Consider the following 15,957-nt stretch of genomic DNA (forward strand, 5'->3'; position numbering starts at 1 on the left):
TCCAATGCAAATTGAATATTATCATCTTCCCCTAATAAACCAACTAAAATATCATTTTTAGAAAATTGGGAAGACAACTGGGGAGAAAAACCTTTAGCCACTCAAATAAATCACACCAGATGGTTCTGCTATATAAACAGTCAAAAAATAAATGTAAAGCCATTTCAATGTCAACCTCACAAAATCTACAATTATTGTGATCAAAATTAGATCTATGTTTAAGAAACTCTGAAGATGGGTAAATATCACTGAATATTTTAAAGTGTTCTTTAGCTGTGGGAGGTATGGGGAAAGAAAGAAACATAGTTCTTAATTCAATAATAGAGCTCTTGGGAAAAGAAAAGCATTATTTCTACTAGCTTGTACTGGAAATTGATCTTGGGTTAATATTGATATTATTATTTTATTAGTTTTTTCACTCTGAATAAAATCTTTTCCATTCAACAACAAAGAAAAGCAGATGAAGTGTGTCATGCCAGACCCAGAGATTGGATTCAAAAATGGTAAAAATCAACTTAACATTTTTTTAAAAAGTGTTCCTTTACCGCCTAACTTCACACTCCTGGAAATACACTGGAGTTTTTGGATTTACTAAACTTTTTTGTACAGTAACTGGTTGCAAGCTATTTATATGGGCAGAATTTAAACAAATAAATTAAGTTGAAGGTACTAAATATAATTTGATTGTTTAAATTCAGCCAACATAAATTGTTTGCAACCACTTACCTTAAAAAATTTAGTAAATCCAATAACTTTTTTTCAGTGTACACTTGTAAAGCTTTACCTTCTTTGATTTAATTGGCTATCATTCATTTTGACATTGAGCAAGTTTGTTAATACAGCCTAAACATCTGAGACAGTTACCTAAAAAACATGATGTACCACACAGCTGCAGTCAGCGTGTAGTTTCGTTGCCATCAGCAATAACCATGTTTTGACGCACATACAACAGGAAATATGAGATCACGTGGGTAGTTTGGCACTGTTGACCTCTTGGTGGAGACATGAGTATCAGTGAAATGGTCGCAGGATTAGTCATTTTCCCACCTCGTCAAACCACACCAATCTGAAGAGACCCCTGCATGCATGATGACAGGCTCTATAAATAGAAACAAACCCTATTTATAAGACTCCCAAACACTCAGGAGGGAAGCAGCAGCTTTTATCAGAAGATCTGACCGATAACTTTCTTATCCATTTTTTTTTTAGAATTATTTGTATTGTGTTTTGAGATGCATTGCCTGAGCAGGACGCCCAGGTCGTATCTGCTGAACTCCTACAGTGATTTACAGGAGGCTGATGAGCTTTCCAGAGAATCTTATGAAGCCACCTGGTTAGACCTGCTGATGGAAACCAGGCCAGAATACAAGTAAGCTTTTCTGTTTCCTGTGTTTACCTGCTAATTTAAAGAGAGTTTAATTAAATACTTTACCTAAATATAATTAATAATAATAATTAATAATAATGATAATTAATTATTATAATATGAAAAATCTGGTTATATTTATATGCTATTATGTTGTTCTAAGCATGTTAGCACACATCTTAAGAATCAAAGGCTGTTAACGGTGACCATGATTGTCAAGCTTAAGGATTGTTCCTAATTTTTACTTCTCAAATTATTAAAAGCCTTCTGAAGGTATATCGGCTGAAATGTAGTTAAATATTCTCCCAGATTGCAATATTTAAGAGCTCCAGAAGCTGGATTTTTATTTTGGTTGGATATCTGTTCATGCTAACTTTCATCTGAACCTCAGAAGACATAGTATACGCCGCTTATAGACCATTATGATGCTTTATATATAAATGTCAAATAAAGAAACAATGGTAATTTTAATTGAGGATAAGTAATGACAGAAATTACATTTTTTGGTAAAATTCTCTGGTAAAATTGAGAATAAATAAAAATAATCAAATAATATTACTTTAGATTTACTTATATTGTGTATTTTAAAAGTTTAGGGTCAGTAAATATTTTACATTTGTTAAATTAAAATTCTCTTATAGCTTGATTTAATAAAATGACAGTCTTATTGAGAAATGATTCTAGTATACTACATTTCATTCATCATTTGGGCTTCAAGATTTGATTTAGTCCCAACAATTTTGTGAGACTCTTGATCAATAGGAAGTACAGATGATTAGCATTTCTTTTGCTGGCGGTTCGGTGGCTCAGTGGTTAGCACTGTCACCTCACAGCATGTTCTCCCCATGTTCACGTGAATATCCTCAGGCAAAGACATAAGGTATAAGTGAAGTGGGCAAACTAAATTAGCTATAGTATATGAATGTGTGTGAATGCAAGTGTGTATGGGTGTCTCCCAGAACTGGGTTGTGGCTGGAAGGGCATCTGCTGCTTAAAACGTATGCTGGAATAGTTGATGGTTCATTCAGCTGTGGCGACTCCTGATAATCAGGGACTAAGTTGAAGGAAAATGAATGAATGTAATTTTTTGCGACGTTATAAGTGCCTTTACTGTCATATTTGTGCATGCACAGTCATTTTATTAATACAAAAAGTTAAATAAATGAAAAAGAATAAATAAAAAGAATAAATAAATGGGGATAAGTAAATGATGAAAAATATGCCTTTTATATTTTCAATTTTGGTAAAATTGTAACTAAAAATACAATTAAAAATACATATGTTTTAATTAATTTTGTGCATGCTACTTACTAACTTTGACCACCTCTGCTTCACAGGATGACTCTTGTTGAGAAGGACTCCATGAAAAAGGAGAGCTACGAAAGCAAGCAGGTGGTTCACTTCACAGTGCGCAGATTCCCAAACCAGACCATTCAGATGGGCAGAGACAGGGAGCCAATGCAGGAGTATCGTTTACCATACAAAAACATTCTCCCAATACCAATATTTGTGCCCAGAGACGTGACTCAGCCTGACGTGACCCGCTCGCCCTCACCCTCTACAGTCAAATCCAGCACAGACACCGAGGCTAGTTTAAGCGGAGTGTGTCTTCATAAGAGAGAGATCTCGTCCATCACGGAACACAAGCCAATGGTAATCCAACCCAGGAGTCCAGACTTCAGAGCGTCCAGCCTCATCTCTCCACCGCGGGACACACTGCACTTCCAGAGACGAGAGTGATGAGCTGGTGAAAGCTGACTGCCATCATGGACATGGATACACAGACGAGTATGGTGGGTGATCTCACTCATACTCGAAACACAAAGCCGCAAAACAACATATGCTCACAGTTTTAGTACTACTCAAGAAACCTAGTGAATGAGAATGCCACAAAAGGATTAAGGATTTCAGTTAATTTAGATTAAAAATCACTATGTTGTTATATTATTATTATTATGATGTTGTTATTGTTTTTATTAATATTATTATGTAATTATTAGATTCAATTATTATGCAAAAATCACTTTTATAAGGGGTTTAAACACAGTTGTGTGGCAACAGTGTGTGAATATAACCAGCTTCTAATGGAAAACATTTATTAATTATATTATTTATAATCACACTTGATTTAAACAGGTAATGATTCGCACTCATCAAGTAATTGCTTCGTACTGTTTTTCTTTTTTCCTTTTTATATTGTTCGGGTGATTTAAAAACACACATTTCTCAGTGTGTGGTACAATCCTCTCACTCCACCCTTTTATCCCACAGACCATTACACTGCGTCATTAGTTAGACGGCCACTCTCATTTTCATTCCATGATTAAACACATAAGGACTATTTACCTTCATATTTCAAACATTATTTCACAGAGAATTAGCATATCAGTTATCATCATTTGCCAAGTGTCCATCAATAGGATTCCAGGGTATACGCAGGAATCCTAAAGGTAATTTCAATACCTTTTTAAAGACTTTTTAAAGACCTTCTCAGAATTTTTAGACCTCATCGCCACTTCAAGTTCTAATAAGTATCAAACCTTTACATTAATAAACAGTTGTGAATATTATGCGGTTGTTTTCAGCAGGCTTCAGCCACTGATTAAATTCGTCTTTCTCCAACCAGGAGTATGCAAACTTACATTTTCCCATTGTTGCCGTCTGTTTTGCTCTGTGGTTTTGATACATGTGGAGAGTGTCACATCATCTTCCCGTGTTTGTTGCAAATTACGTGTCATAACCCGGACGGAGCAGCTTGGTCAAACGTGCCCCGGCCTGAACCAAACGCATGGATTGAGCGTGTCGTTGTTAATATTAGGAGAAAAATAATTTTTTTTTTCTTTTTTGGAGTCAAACACTTTGGACAACGCTTGAACAAAATTTAAGACCTCGCAAAAACGCGATTTAAGACTTTTTAATAACTTTTAAGGGCCTTAATTTATTCATAATTGATTTATCAACTTTTAATACTTTTAAGACCCCTCGGACACCCTGTATCAGGGTTTTTTTAATCTGATTTGCTGAGTTGTCTTAAATTTAAGAATGAAACATTTTCACTCTATGCCAGTTTTCCCATCAAAAGCTGAAATAAATGTATTCACCTTTTTTCCTCTCACTAGACTGATTGTCTAGTGATGAGGGTAAAATAAATAACATGGAGCTGAAAAATACCCCAACCATAACAATAGGCATGAAACGATGATCTAAAAAATACAGTCTAGAAAATTACATTTTAATGGAAACTAGCTAGAAACAAATTATATTCCACAACTTGGATACATTTTTATTAAAATGTCATGACTTTCAATGTTGGGAATAGAACTTTTAAAATTCAGTCAGGGTTCAACACTAAGGATTTTTGCTACTGGCATGATTTGGCCCATGGTTGAGATTATTACTTGCCCTGCCAAAATTTTCACTGTCCCTACCAAAATAAAATAAGTTAATGACTATTTCTTGACCACATTTTTAAAATACTTTGTCAAAACAAAAAAACGGCTGTAAATCTAGAATTTAAATATATTTTTTAAAAGTGTTGCGCAAACAAAAAAGAGCAAGTATAGAAAATGTGCAGGTATTTTTGGTGGCTGACTTGCCAAACTGACAGCAAACTGCAAAACTGAAAATCCTTTCATTATTTTTTCGTTGTGTTCCCACGTTATTGTCTGGTTCCAAGACATCAGAAAAAGATGTTTTCCTTTAGCCTCATAATGTGATGTTGCCGCGACTTTGCTGTCTCTTAGCTGTACTGGTTTTTACCAGGTTACAGAAAAAAATAACATGCTTAAAATATCCAATCAGATAAGGGGAACTGAAAAGCAATATGGTGTTTATGACATCACAGAGAAGGTAGCATTTAAAGGCTTAAAAGCACAAACTGATTCTCGATTCTAAGATATTTGCACCGATTGAGAAATAGTCACAGGCTAATTATTTAGTGACAAGGCAGCACTTGCCTGATTGGGCCAGTAACGATCTCATCTACTGTCCCAACCGTCTCTCACACTGTGCCCGGGCCATCGGGCAGTCCTTATTGTTGAGCCCTGTCAGTGATATTCCAGAAATCCCATGACCTGTGTCATTTAAGCCATGGATATTATAGGCAATATGAAACCTGAAGCAGGATAATCCCATTATTTTACTTAGTCTTCGTTTAGACCAGGGTTGCCCAAACTGTCCTGGAGGGCCGGTGTCCTGCATTTTTTTAGTTACAACCCCGAACCAGCTAATCAAGCTCTTTCTAGGTATGCTAAAACTTCCAGGCTAAGTGTGTTGAAGGAAGTTGAAGCTAAACTATGCAGGATACCGGCCCTCCAGGACTGAGTTTGGACACTCCTGGTTTAGACCGACCTTAAACAATTCTAGTAGGGCTGCACAATATATTGTTTCACCATCGATAACGCAATGTGCACATTCGCAAAAGTCTCATGTCACATCGCAAAGATGTGCAATGTTAAGTCTAAATTATATTTGAGCAGGAGCTACAGAATTGTATTTAATTACATGGAATTTATATGATTTAAGCACTGTAAAACCCAGCTTTATCAAATGAAAGTTAATTCTACTCATTTGAAAAGAGTTTTGAACTCAGTGTTGAAGATAATGAGTTAATTAAATACCTCATGACTTCAACTTAAATGGAGTAAGTTCACAGTACTCATATAGATTAATTTTTTAACTAAAATGTTTTGTAGCAATTGGTTTCCTCAAACTGTTTGACCCGCCTTACTCAGTACTCAGTTGGTTTGAGTTCTCTTCATTTATTGAGTTTTACTGTGCTCAAATTGCTTCATTTACTCAAATGGATTAAGTTCCCAGTACTCATTAAGGTTAGTTTTTAAACTTAAATGGTTTGTTGCAATTGGTTTCCTCAAGTGCTTTGAGTTACTTGAACTTCAATGTGCAAAAAAAATCTTATTTAGAATTTTTGTCTTGTTTCTTGTCCAAATATCTACATTTCAAAGTGAAAACCAGATTATTTCACTTACTCCACTGGCAGATAATTTGGCTTGTTTTAAGGAAAATCACTTAACTATGACATATTTTTTGACGGTGAAAACAAAACAATATTTTTACTTGCTCTAAGAATCTTTTAATATTTGGACTGGAAACGAGACAAAGTAAGAAAAGCATTTTTATTGTGATTATTCAGTTTCTGTACCTGAATACTGTTAGACTCCCTAGAAAACCATCAAATAGTGCTATTCAAACTATCTTGTGAAACTGTATTCATCGCAATATTTAATCGCTGAAAAATAAAACATCACAATATCAGATTTTTCCAATATCGTGCAGCCCTAAATTCTAGTGTTTTTTTTAATAAGTGTCCAAATTTGTAATTGAATCCTTAATGCTAAATAGTCTTGCAAAACATGACATACTGGAAAATGAACTTGATGCTGAATATTCTGCATGAAGTGTCATTTAGTATTGATTTATAAATGACCTGTTGCTCTTTCTCGGCAGGTTTGTGACATCTCTGCTAGATCATCAACATCTATTCAAAACTGACAGTTCTTGGAAATAAGTATGAATTAATGCTTTTTTGACTGTGAATCTCACTCATGTATTTTTGAAATTACAGCACACAATAAAAAAAAAGAATTAAAATCCTAATATATGGTTTCTTCTTTATTGCACATTTCAGTAACTCATTTTAGATTGAAAATGAAATAATCCTCTAATAAGCTTTACCAGTAATGCAATAGATGTGAAAGCATTTGATTAATTTGCTTCCACATGTAAGAAACAAAAACAAACCAAACATTTTTTGTTGTGATATGATTGTCAAGGCTCAACTTGTTTCCCAAAAAAGGTTTGGCATCATAAGTAGCTGATAAATGAATCACGAGGACGATCAGGATGACCAAAGGAAAACATTTAGGGAAAGTTAAGGGCATAGTTCACCCAAATCTGATAAATTTACTTACCTTCAAGTAGATTTGTTTTTCTGTTGAACACAAAAGAAGATATTTTGAGGAATGTTTGAAACCAGTAGTCATTGACTTCCACAATAGGAAAAACAAATACTATGGAAGTCAGTGGTTACAGGTTTCTAACATTTTTCAAAATATCTTCTTGTGACACAATTCATTTTTCCCAACACAAATCAATTACATTAACTTAAATGTTTTATGTTCAATCCATTTAAATATGTAAAAACATTTGTCAGCTCATTTTAAATAAGTAGTTTTGAGCAGCAAAAATATTTTCTTAAGTGAGGTGTGTGACACATGAAGGGTGAGTAAATGAATTTTCAGTTATGTGTGAACTATCCCTTTAAGAGATCCCACCAGAGTTTGGCGATGCTTTTTTGAGCGTCTCTTCTGCCCTCTTGTGTTTCTGCAGCGTGACCTGCAGCTGCCAGTACCTGAGATACAGCCACATCAGATTCCCATTCCTACGCTTATCCATGTTCAGCAAATCCGCACAGTGTTTGTCATTCTTAAAAATATCCCTGAGATCTTCCTCTAGGTGGAGCTCGGCGCCCAGTGGGTGTTTAGCCACCTTCAGCAGCAGGTTCTTCTCCATCTCCAGACGCTGCTCTCGTGGGAAGAGGATGCTGCAGAAAGCCTCCTGTCTCTCCACCAGCTGCACCTCCAGCTCCTGCAGCAGATCCTGAGCCCGCTGCTGCCACTGCTGCTCCCTCCGCAGGGCATCCCGCAGCGCCGTCCCGGCTACTCCAGACTGCAGCAAGCGGCTCTTCTCCTGCTTCAAGTCCTGTTGCTCCTGCTGGAGGTGCTTGCGTTCCTCCATCAGCTGCTGGCTGTGAGAGATCAGGGTTTTCCTGTAGCCTTGTACCCGCTGGCGCTCCTTCTCGAGCTCGAGCTCCAGGTGTGCTGCCGTTCGCTGGTTTTCCGTCAGCGTCTCCCTGTATTTCAGCTCCAGGTCTCTGGTAATCTCTGCCACGTCGCTGTCGTACTTCTTCTTCACATCTTGAATCTGGCTTTGGGATTCTCGAGTCCATATCCAGCCTGGTTGAAAAAAATATATACGGTTGAAGTCAAAATTATTAGCAAGGATTTTTTCATAGTATTTCATATAGTGTTTTTTCTCATTTGTTTTATTTTGGCTAGAATAAAAAAGTGGCTTATAATCTTTAAAAAAAAGAAATTATAACCAATATTAACCAATAGTATTAGCCCCCGTATGCATAATTTCTTTTCAATTGTCTACAGAACAAACCACAGATATACAATGACTTGCCTAATTACCCTTGCCTAATGACTTGCCTGATTAACCTAGTAAAGCTTTTAAATGTAAGCTGAATACTAGTATCTTGAAAATATCTAGTAAAATATTATTTACTGTCATCATAGTAAAGAAAAAAGAAATGAGTTATTTAAACGATTAGGTTTAGAAATTTGATAAATCTCTTTTTTTTCATTAAAAAGAAATTGGGGAAAAAGATATACAGGAGGATAATAATTCAGGAGGAATAATAATTCTGACTTTAACTCTATATGCCATCAGATGTTATGAAAAATGTATTTTGAAATAGCCATCAAGTCAATAGTATTTTACAGTGCCCTTATAGCTAAATTAATTATTAAAACCATTATAAGTGATGTTGAGAGGGATTGTTCAGCAAAAACTGAAAATTCTGTAATCGTTTACTCACTTTTGACAAACCTCACATTATTCAAAATATCTTATTTTGTGTTCAACAGGAAAAAGAAAGTCAATTGTTTTAAACTACTTCAAGGAGAGTAAATAGAGAGTAAATAGTGAGTAAATTTAAATTTTTAGGTGAACAATCACTTTGACAAAGCAAGGATGTAAATATATAATTGATTATTTTTGGAGAAACTCTTGTTTATTTTAGTTTTGCTGTTTTAGTTTTTCAGTTTTAAAAATAATAATAATAATAATAATAATTCTTAGGGTCAATATTATTAGCCCTCCTAATAACTTATGTTTTTTGATTGGCTACAGAACAAACCACTGTTGTCCAATGACTAATGACCTAATTAACCTAATTCGCCTAGTTAACATATTAAACTTAAGACAAATTGTGTGTTTTAGCTGAACACTAGTATCTTGCAAAACATCTACTAAAATATTAAAATCAATCCAATTTGGAAAAATTAGTTGCCAAGGACGTTAAGATTATTTTAATCTAAATGACTAAAAATCATAAACATGGTCACTCTGTATACTACTCCTAAAATGAACAGTGTTATTTATTTATTTATTTTAATTTCCCCAATTTCCACTCAATTAAACTCTTTACCGTTGCTTATATCTTGACTGTTATGGCTTTTTATTCTTTATATATACATTTGTATAAATACAAAATTATTAGCCCTCCTGTGATTTTCTTTTTTAAATATTTCCCAAATGATGTTTAACACAGCGAGGATTTTTTTTTTTCTGTATTTCCTATAATATTTTTTCTTCTGGAAAAAGTCTTATTTGTTTTATTTCGGCTAGAATAAAAACAGGTTTTAATTTTTTAAGCCATTTTAAGGTCAATATTATTAGCCAGCAATATTTTTTCCGACTGTCTACAGAACAAACCACTATTAAACAATGACTTGCTTAATTACCCTACCTTGCCTAAATAACCCAGTTAAGCTTTTAAATGTTACTTTAAGCTGAATACTGGTGTCTTAAAAAATATCTAGTAAAATATTAGTTACTGTCATCATGGTAAAGACAAAATAAATCAGTTATTAGAAATGAGTCATTAAAACTATTGTTTAGAAATGTGTTCTACGAAAAATCTCCTTTTTGTTCAACAGAAAATATACAGAGATTAATAATTCATGAGGGCTAATAATTCTGAGTTTAACAGTATATAAACACTCACGAAATGCTGCCAGCCCGATCATGGGCACCAGCAGGGCATAGTTCCATCTCCCTCCGTCATCTCCTGCAGGCTCCGGTCTAATATTCCATCTTGGAGGATCATTCAGGTTGTTCATGGAGAAACCCTGGTAAGAAAATGAAAGTATGCACACAATTGGTTGGAAGAATGAGTCTCAATTTCAGTAATGTGCTAATGTGTAACCCGAAACAACAACAATCACCTCGCAAGCAGTAAACAATAATAATATAACGTTACTGTCTGTGTGCAAGTACATAGAGAAACATACTGTACATATCAATGTATGACATCAATGACAGAATATAGTCATGACATTTATGACCTGAAACTTTCGACCTGCTTAAGCTGCAAGCCATGCATTTAACAGCTATTATACAGACCAGTTCACATTTCACTTTTGAAACGTGCTCGCTTTGCTTACCTTGAACAGTCTTTTGCATGAGATCCTTCCCGACAGGCTGGACGATTATACAATTCCATTAAAAACATCCGACATCCATTTATCTTTTTATAGGGGAGTCCAATCGATTTATTATTATATGATTCATATTAAATGCTTTGTGTGCAACTATAATTAGTCTTTACATGAATTGACATAAAATGTTTTTATATTGTTGGCTTCCAAGACATCTTTATTACACAAACTACATTAAACACAACCGTGTTGACTCTTTATCTCCCTTATCTTTAACGTTTTGGTACAGTCCGGAGACGGGCCCGGTGGAGAGATTCTAGATCGTCGCACTTGCGTAGGAGAAACGCAGAGGATTCGGATCTCGTACTTGTCAGAACTTGAAAACTAAATTTGTTCGTGTTTAAAAACTGTTACGTTGTTGTTTTCTGTGGGTTATTAACCATGTGCAACTGACATATGCCATGTTAAAATCACATTTCTGTAGATTAATGCAATGATGAAATTATACAAATGACTAGTAAGAACAGTTGTGTTTGTATTGGTCACGCTATTTTCAATCAAATATGTAGTTATTAAATAGCAAAGTGCTTATTCGGGATTTCTCCAGGCGTTATGAAATGAAATTCAAACTTTTTATAGAAAGGCATGTTGTCTAAACAAGCAGATCATGATATAAATTAGCAGCACTTAACGATTTGAGATCCTCATAACTCTTATTTGTACACTAGTTTCGAAATACTGCTCACATTCATTTTCATTTCGGCTTAGTCTCTTTATTAATCTGGGGTCGCCACAGCGGAATGAACTGCCAACTTATCCAGCATATGTTCTACACAGTAGATGCTCTTCCAGCCGCAATCAATCACTGGGAAACACCCATACACTCTCATTCACACACATACACGATCAATGTGTGTAAATGAATATTAAATATAAAACAGTCAAATATAATTTATTTAATATTAAATATAAACAATTCACCTGTACCACGTCTTTTGGATTTGTGGGGGAAACTGGAGCACTTGGAGGAAACCCACGCGAACACGGGGAGAACATGCAAACTCCACACAGAAACGTCAACTGACCCAGCCGAGGCTCGAACCAGTGACCTTCTTGCTATGAGGCGAATGTGCTACCCACTGCATCGCCTGCTCACAAACACTATAAGATGAATGTAACACACTTACGATCACACTACAAAGAAAGAAATGTATTTTATTTTTGTCTTTATCTAGTGCAAATGTCTAAAGATTGTCTAGTTTTCTGTGAAAGATCGAAAATAAGCTGTTTTAATAAAATAGAAAATATCTTCTAATTCTCTGAGAAAATGTAAGTAATTTTCATACCCCATGGACAGCCGTTTGTTTTTGTTTTAAATATAAACACACACACACTCACGCAGAATAACATGCAAAAAAAAAAAAAACTGCTTAATTTTCATTGGACTTTATGCAAAACACATCTAATTATATACATCTTGGATATATCTCTCGTTCAGCCTCAGAACTGTTTACTCCACCTCACCCTACCCCCTCTCATCCCGTTTTTGCACTGCTATTTGTCATCTTAACAGGGGCGTAGCAACCGGGGGGACATGTCCCCCTCACTTTTAGAGCCAGACCATTTAGAAACAGGTGATTAATAATTACATGAATGTAAACTGTTGGATCTTATTCAGCTGTCCCCGCCACTTTTAAAATGTCCGCTACGCCCCTGCATCTTACATCTTCATATTACATATTGTGTCCCTTGTTCTACCTCAGAATTGTTTACTCACCCTGCCCCGTCCCCCCATCCTGTATTTTGCACTACTATTTATTTCTCATCTTACATTTACATATTGTATATGCCTCTCGTTCTACCTCAGAACGGTTTACTTCACCTCTCCCTATCCCCTAATTTGCACCACTGTTTATCATCTAGTTATTTCTACTGTAACTTGTTTAGCGTCATTTGTATTGTAAGGATATTTTACACGCTTGCACTGAGTAGTGAGATGCACTAATCTCATCGCACATGTATATAATGTGCATTGTATATGTGTACAGTGACATCAAAAGGCATTCTATTATATGCATGCATGTCACATACACACTCGCATATATAACATGTCAAATTTAATGCCATGACTTGATTTGAAGCTTTAAACTGTGTGGCTTTTAAACACATTCATCTAAATTTAACCTTAGCTAAGATGATATATAGAGTGTTTCAAGGAGCAAAGCAATGATCTAAAAAACAGTTATCTACTCTAATAAAAATCTTCAGAGAAAATCTTCAGTTAATGAAACGGAAACAGATTTCTTATTTAACAAAACAAAGGTTTTTTTATTTCACTGCAATCACAAGCTAAACCAATATGGACGTTTTCTGTTGCGTTCGACTATCCGCTTGCCCTGATCTGCATCAGATGGCTTTTCACTGTCATACAACACCACAGACTCGACAGCGGGAGCTTTCAGAGGTCCACCTTCCATCACAGATATTTGCCTCCTTATGTTGGTTGTCTCCTTGCTGATCTTTTCATAACAGAATCCACAAAGAGTGTGCTTCAGTTTCATGTTTCCACACTCTACACATGGCTCAATGTTGTACTGGAAGAGAGAAGAACATAAAAATGCAGTTTAGCAGTTTACTACATCAGAGTATATCATACAGTTGCAATCAGAATTATTAGCCCCCCTGAATTATTAGCCCCCGTGTTTATTTTTTCCCCCAATTTCTGTTTAATGGAGAGAAGATTTTTTCAACACATTTCTAAACATAAATAATAACTCATTTCTAATAACTGATTTCTTTTACCTTTGCCATGATGACAGTAAATAATATTTGACTAGATATTTTTCAAGACACTTCTATACAGCTTAAAGTGACATTTAAAGGCTTAACTAGGTTAATTAAGTTAACTAGGCAGGTTAGGGTAATAAGGCAAGTTATTGTATAACGATGGTTTGTTCTGTAGACTATCGAAAAAATAAACAGCTTAAAGGGGCTAATAATTTTGACCTCAAAATGACCATTAAAAATAAAAAACTGCTTTTATTCTAGCCGAAAATAATACAAATAAGACTTTCTCAACAAGAAAAAATATTATCAGACATACTGTGAAAATTTCCTTGCTCTGTTAAACATCATTTGGGAAATATTAAAAAAGAAAACAAATTCAATGGGGGCTATTAATTCTGACTTCAACTGTAATGAAAGCTGTTTTCTGCTCTAGTTAGAGACAAAACAATGAGATTCTACCTTGACTTTTATCATTTTATTTGGGTTTCGTCTTCTACAGCGGTTCACTTCAATGGTTCTTCTCTTTTTAGGTGCTGCCATCCAAAAGATACTGTCCATAAAACTGGGCTGAGAGTTTTCTTCATTGCTGCTGTGATGGGGCTGAGGAAGAACGCTGGGACCATTTACTGCAAGAGCTGGACCTAAAAAAACAAAGGTTTATGATATATGATTCAGTCAGTTTTGACCTAAAGAAATGATTATCATTATATTTTTTTAACTGGGTAAAGGGTTTTGACTTGTTAAAGAATAACAGACCCATATTAAAATACAAACAGAAACATTTAATTGATTGAAATATTAGTTGCTTTTTTACTATCATGTAAATAGTTAGTTACTTTTGTCATTTTATTTCCATTTACATGTCTGTTAAAATGTTTGTAGCAGTAATTAAATAAATGAATAAATAATTATAGGATAATTAATAAATAAATAAAAAGTAAAAAATAAGACGTAGAAAACAATAATTTAAAAATAAATATTTAGATAAATAGGATGTCACGGTGGCGCAGTGGGTAGCACGATTGGTTCACAGCAAGAAGGTCGCTGGTTCGAGTCCCGGGTGGGTCAGTAGGCATTTCTGTGTGGAGTTTGCATGTTCTCCCCGTGTTCGCTTGGGTTTCCTGGGTGCTCCAGTTTCCCCCACAGTCTGAAGACATGCGCTACAGGTGAATTGAAGAAACTATATTGGCTGTAGTGTATGTGTGTGAATGCAAGATGGGCTGTGGCTGGAAGGGCATCTGCTGCGTAAAACATATGCTGGATAATTTGGCGGTTCATTCCACTGTGGCGACCCCTGATTAATAAAGGAACTAAGCTGAAAAGAAAATTAATAAATTAATGAATTAAAATAAATAGCAATAATAATAATAATAGTATATTTTGACATTTTACTCAGTTTATCCCCTTTGTGAGCTGTATTTGGAGTTTTGTTTTCAGTGTAGCTTGTCTCGTTGCAGATTGGCTGATTTTATTTTTTATCTTTTCTCTTACATATACATTGTCAAAATGATACAATTATTATCATCATCATGTATGTATTTAATTGTTTAGATTCAAACCTTGAAAATGTATTAACTGCTTTTATAAATTATATAAGTTTGAGTTATAATGAGTTATAATTTGAGTTATAGTTAAGTTTGTTTAAGTTAAGTTAAGTTTGTTTTGAGTTAAGTTTGAGTTATAATTATGTAAGTTTGAGTTGTGGGAGAAGATGGTTAGTTATTAAAAATGTATTTCTTTCTTAAGTAAATACAAAAACAATTAAAAAATAAATAGGACAAATAAATATAACTAAGATTAAAGTATGAATAAAATACAATATCATAATTAGAAGAATATTATTTGTGTAATTAAGCACAGCATTTATTGGTTCTTTTTACTACATGGATTGTTATTACAACCATCATTTTGGGATGACTTGTCTCACACAGGAATTTTCATATTTGACATCTACAACATTGAACGTGTGCGTGTGTGTGCGTGTGTGTGTGTGTGTGTGTGTGTGTGTGTGTGTAAGCTATATTATACACACACACAAACGAACAAACGAACTGGTTAATCAGAAAAATAAATAGATCCTAACTTCATCTTAAGTATATTAGTAGTGTTTAAAATATCGGTGATATGAGTGCAGGGCAGTGTAACACGACACATTTATTATAAATATTTTCACTCACCTAAGCTGTCAAATCCAGCCGCTTGTGCTAAACGGAGTTCCAGACGATGCAACGAACGCCCGAGAAACTGGAGCAAACCCAATACTGTCATTGTGTTCGGTATTTTATTTCAGTTCAATGCAGCATGTACAGTTCAAACATCCTCACGGTCAAACGTAAAAAGATCCACTGCGCCTGCGCGTGATTATTTTTCACCATTACATTCTGGGATTTGTAGTACAACGATTAAAAAAGAAATAATTTCGGGCGGGTGAGAGCGAAATGTGTTCAATAGTTAAATAAATGAATAACAAATAAGTATTTTACTACTATATTAGTCCAATCAGTGCATAGTAAAAACAAAAAACAAAATGTGACATATTTAATTATCTTAAACTACAAT

At 34.7% G+C, this 15,957-nt stretch overlaps 3 protein-coding genes across 3 annotated transcripts; 1 reads left to right on the plus strand and 2 right to left on the minus strand.

Moving 5' to 3' along the window:
- The first annotated feature begins 847 nt into the window (after positions 1-847).
- Positions 848-6,976, plus strand: zmp:0000000930 (telethonin). The gene is made up of 3 exons (XM_056474706.1): positions 848-1,369; positions 2,704-3,159; positions 6,833-6,976. The coding sequence occupies exons 1-2, from the start codon at positions 1,233-1,235 to the stop codon at positions 3,104-3,106; spliced, it is 540 nt and encodes a 179-aa protein (XP_056330681.1). The 5' UTR covers positions 848-1,232; the 3' UTR covers positions 3,107-3,159; positions 6,833-6,976.
- ccdc127a (coiled-coil domain containing 127a) lies at positions 6,977-10,704 on the minus strand. Its single transcript, XM_056474704.1, has 3 exons — positions 10,618-10,704; positions 10,179-10,302; positions 6,977-8,340 (listed from the first exon to the last, which is right to left on the minus strand). Exons 2-3 carry the CDS (start codon positions 10,291-10,293, stop codon positions 7,646-7,648), a joined length of 810 nt encoding a protein of 269 aa, XP_056330679.1. The 5' UTR covers positions 10,294-10,302; positions 10,618-10,704; the 3' UTR covers positions 6,977-7,645.
- Positions 10,705-12,911: 2,207 nt separating this feature from the next.
- On the minus strand, positions 12,912-15,738 carry mrpl32 (mitochondrial ribosomal protein L32). Its single transcript, XM_056474707.1, has 3 exons — positions 15,576-15,738; positions 13,858-14,039; positions 12,912-13,205 (listed from the first exon to the last, which is right to left on the minus strand). Exons 1-3 carry the CDS (start codon positions 15,664-15,666, stop codon positions 12,954-12,956), a joined length of 525 nt encoding a protein of 174 aa, XP_056330682.1. The 5' UTR covers positions 15,667-15,738; the 3' UTR covers positions 12,912-12,953.
- Between the last annotated feature and the right edge of the window lie 219 nt (positions 15,739-15,957).

Source organism: Danio aesculapii, chromosome 16, assembly GCF_903798145.1.
Source record: "Danio aesculapii chromosome 16, fDanAes4.1, whole genome shotgun sequence".
In the NCBI taxonomy this organism is placed as follows: Eukaryota; Metazoa; Chordata; class Actinopteri; order Cypriniformes; family Danionidae; genus Danio; species Danio aesculapii.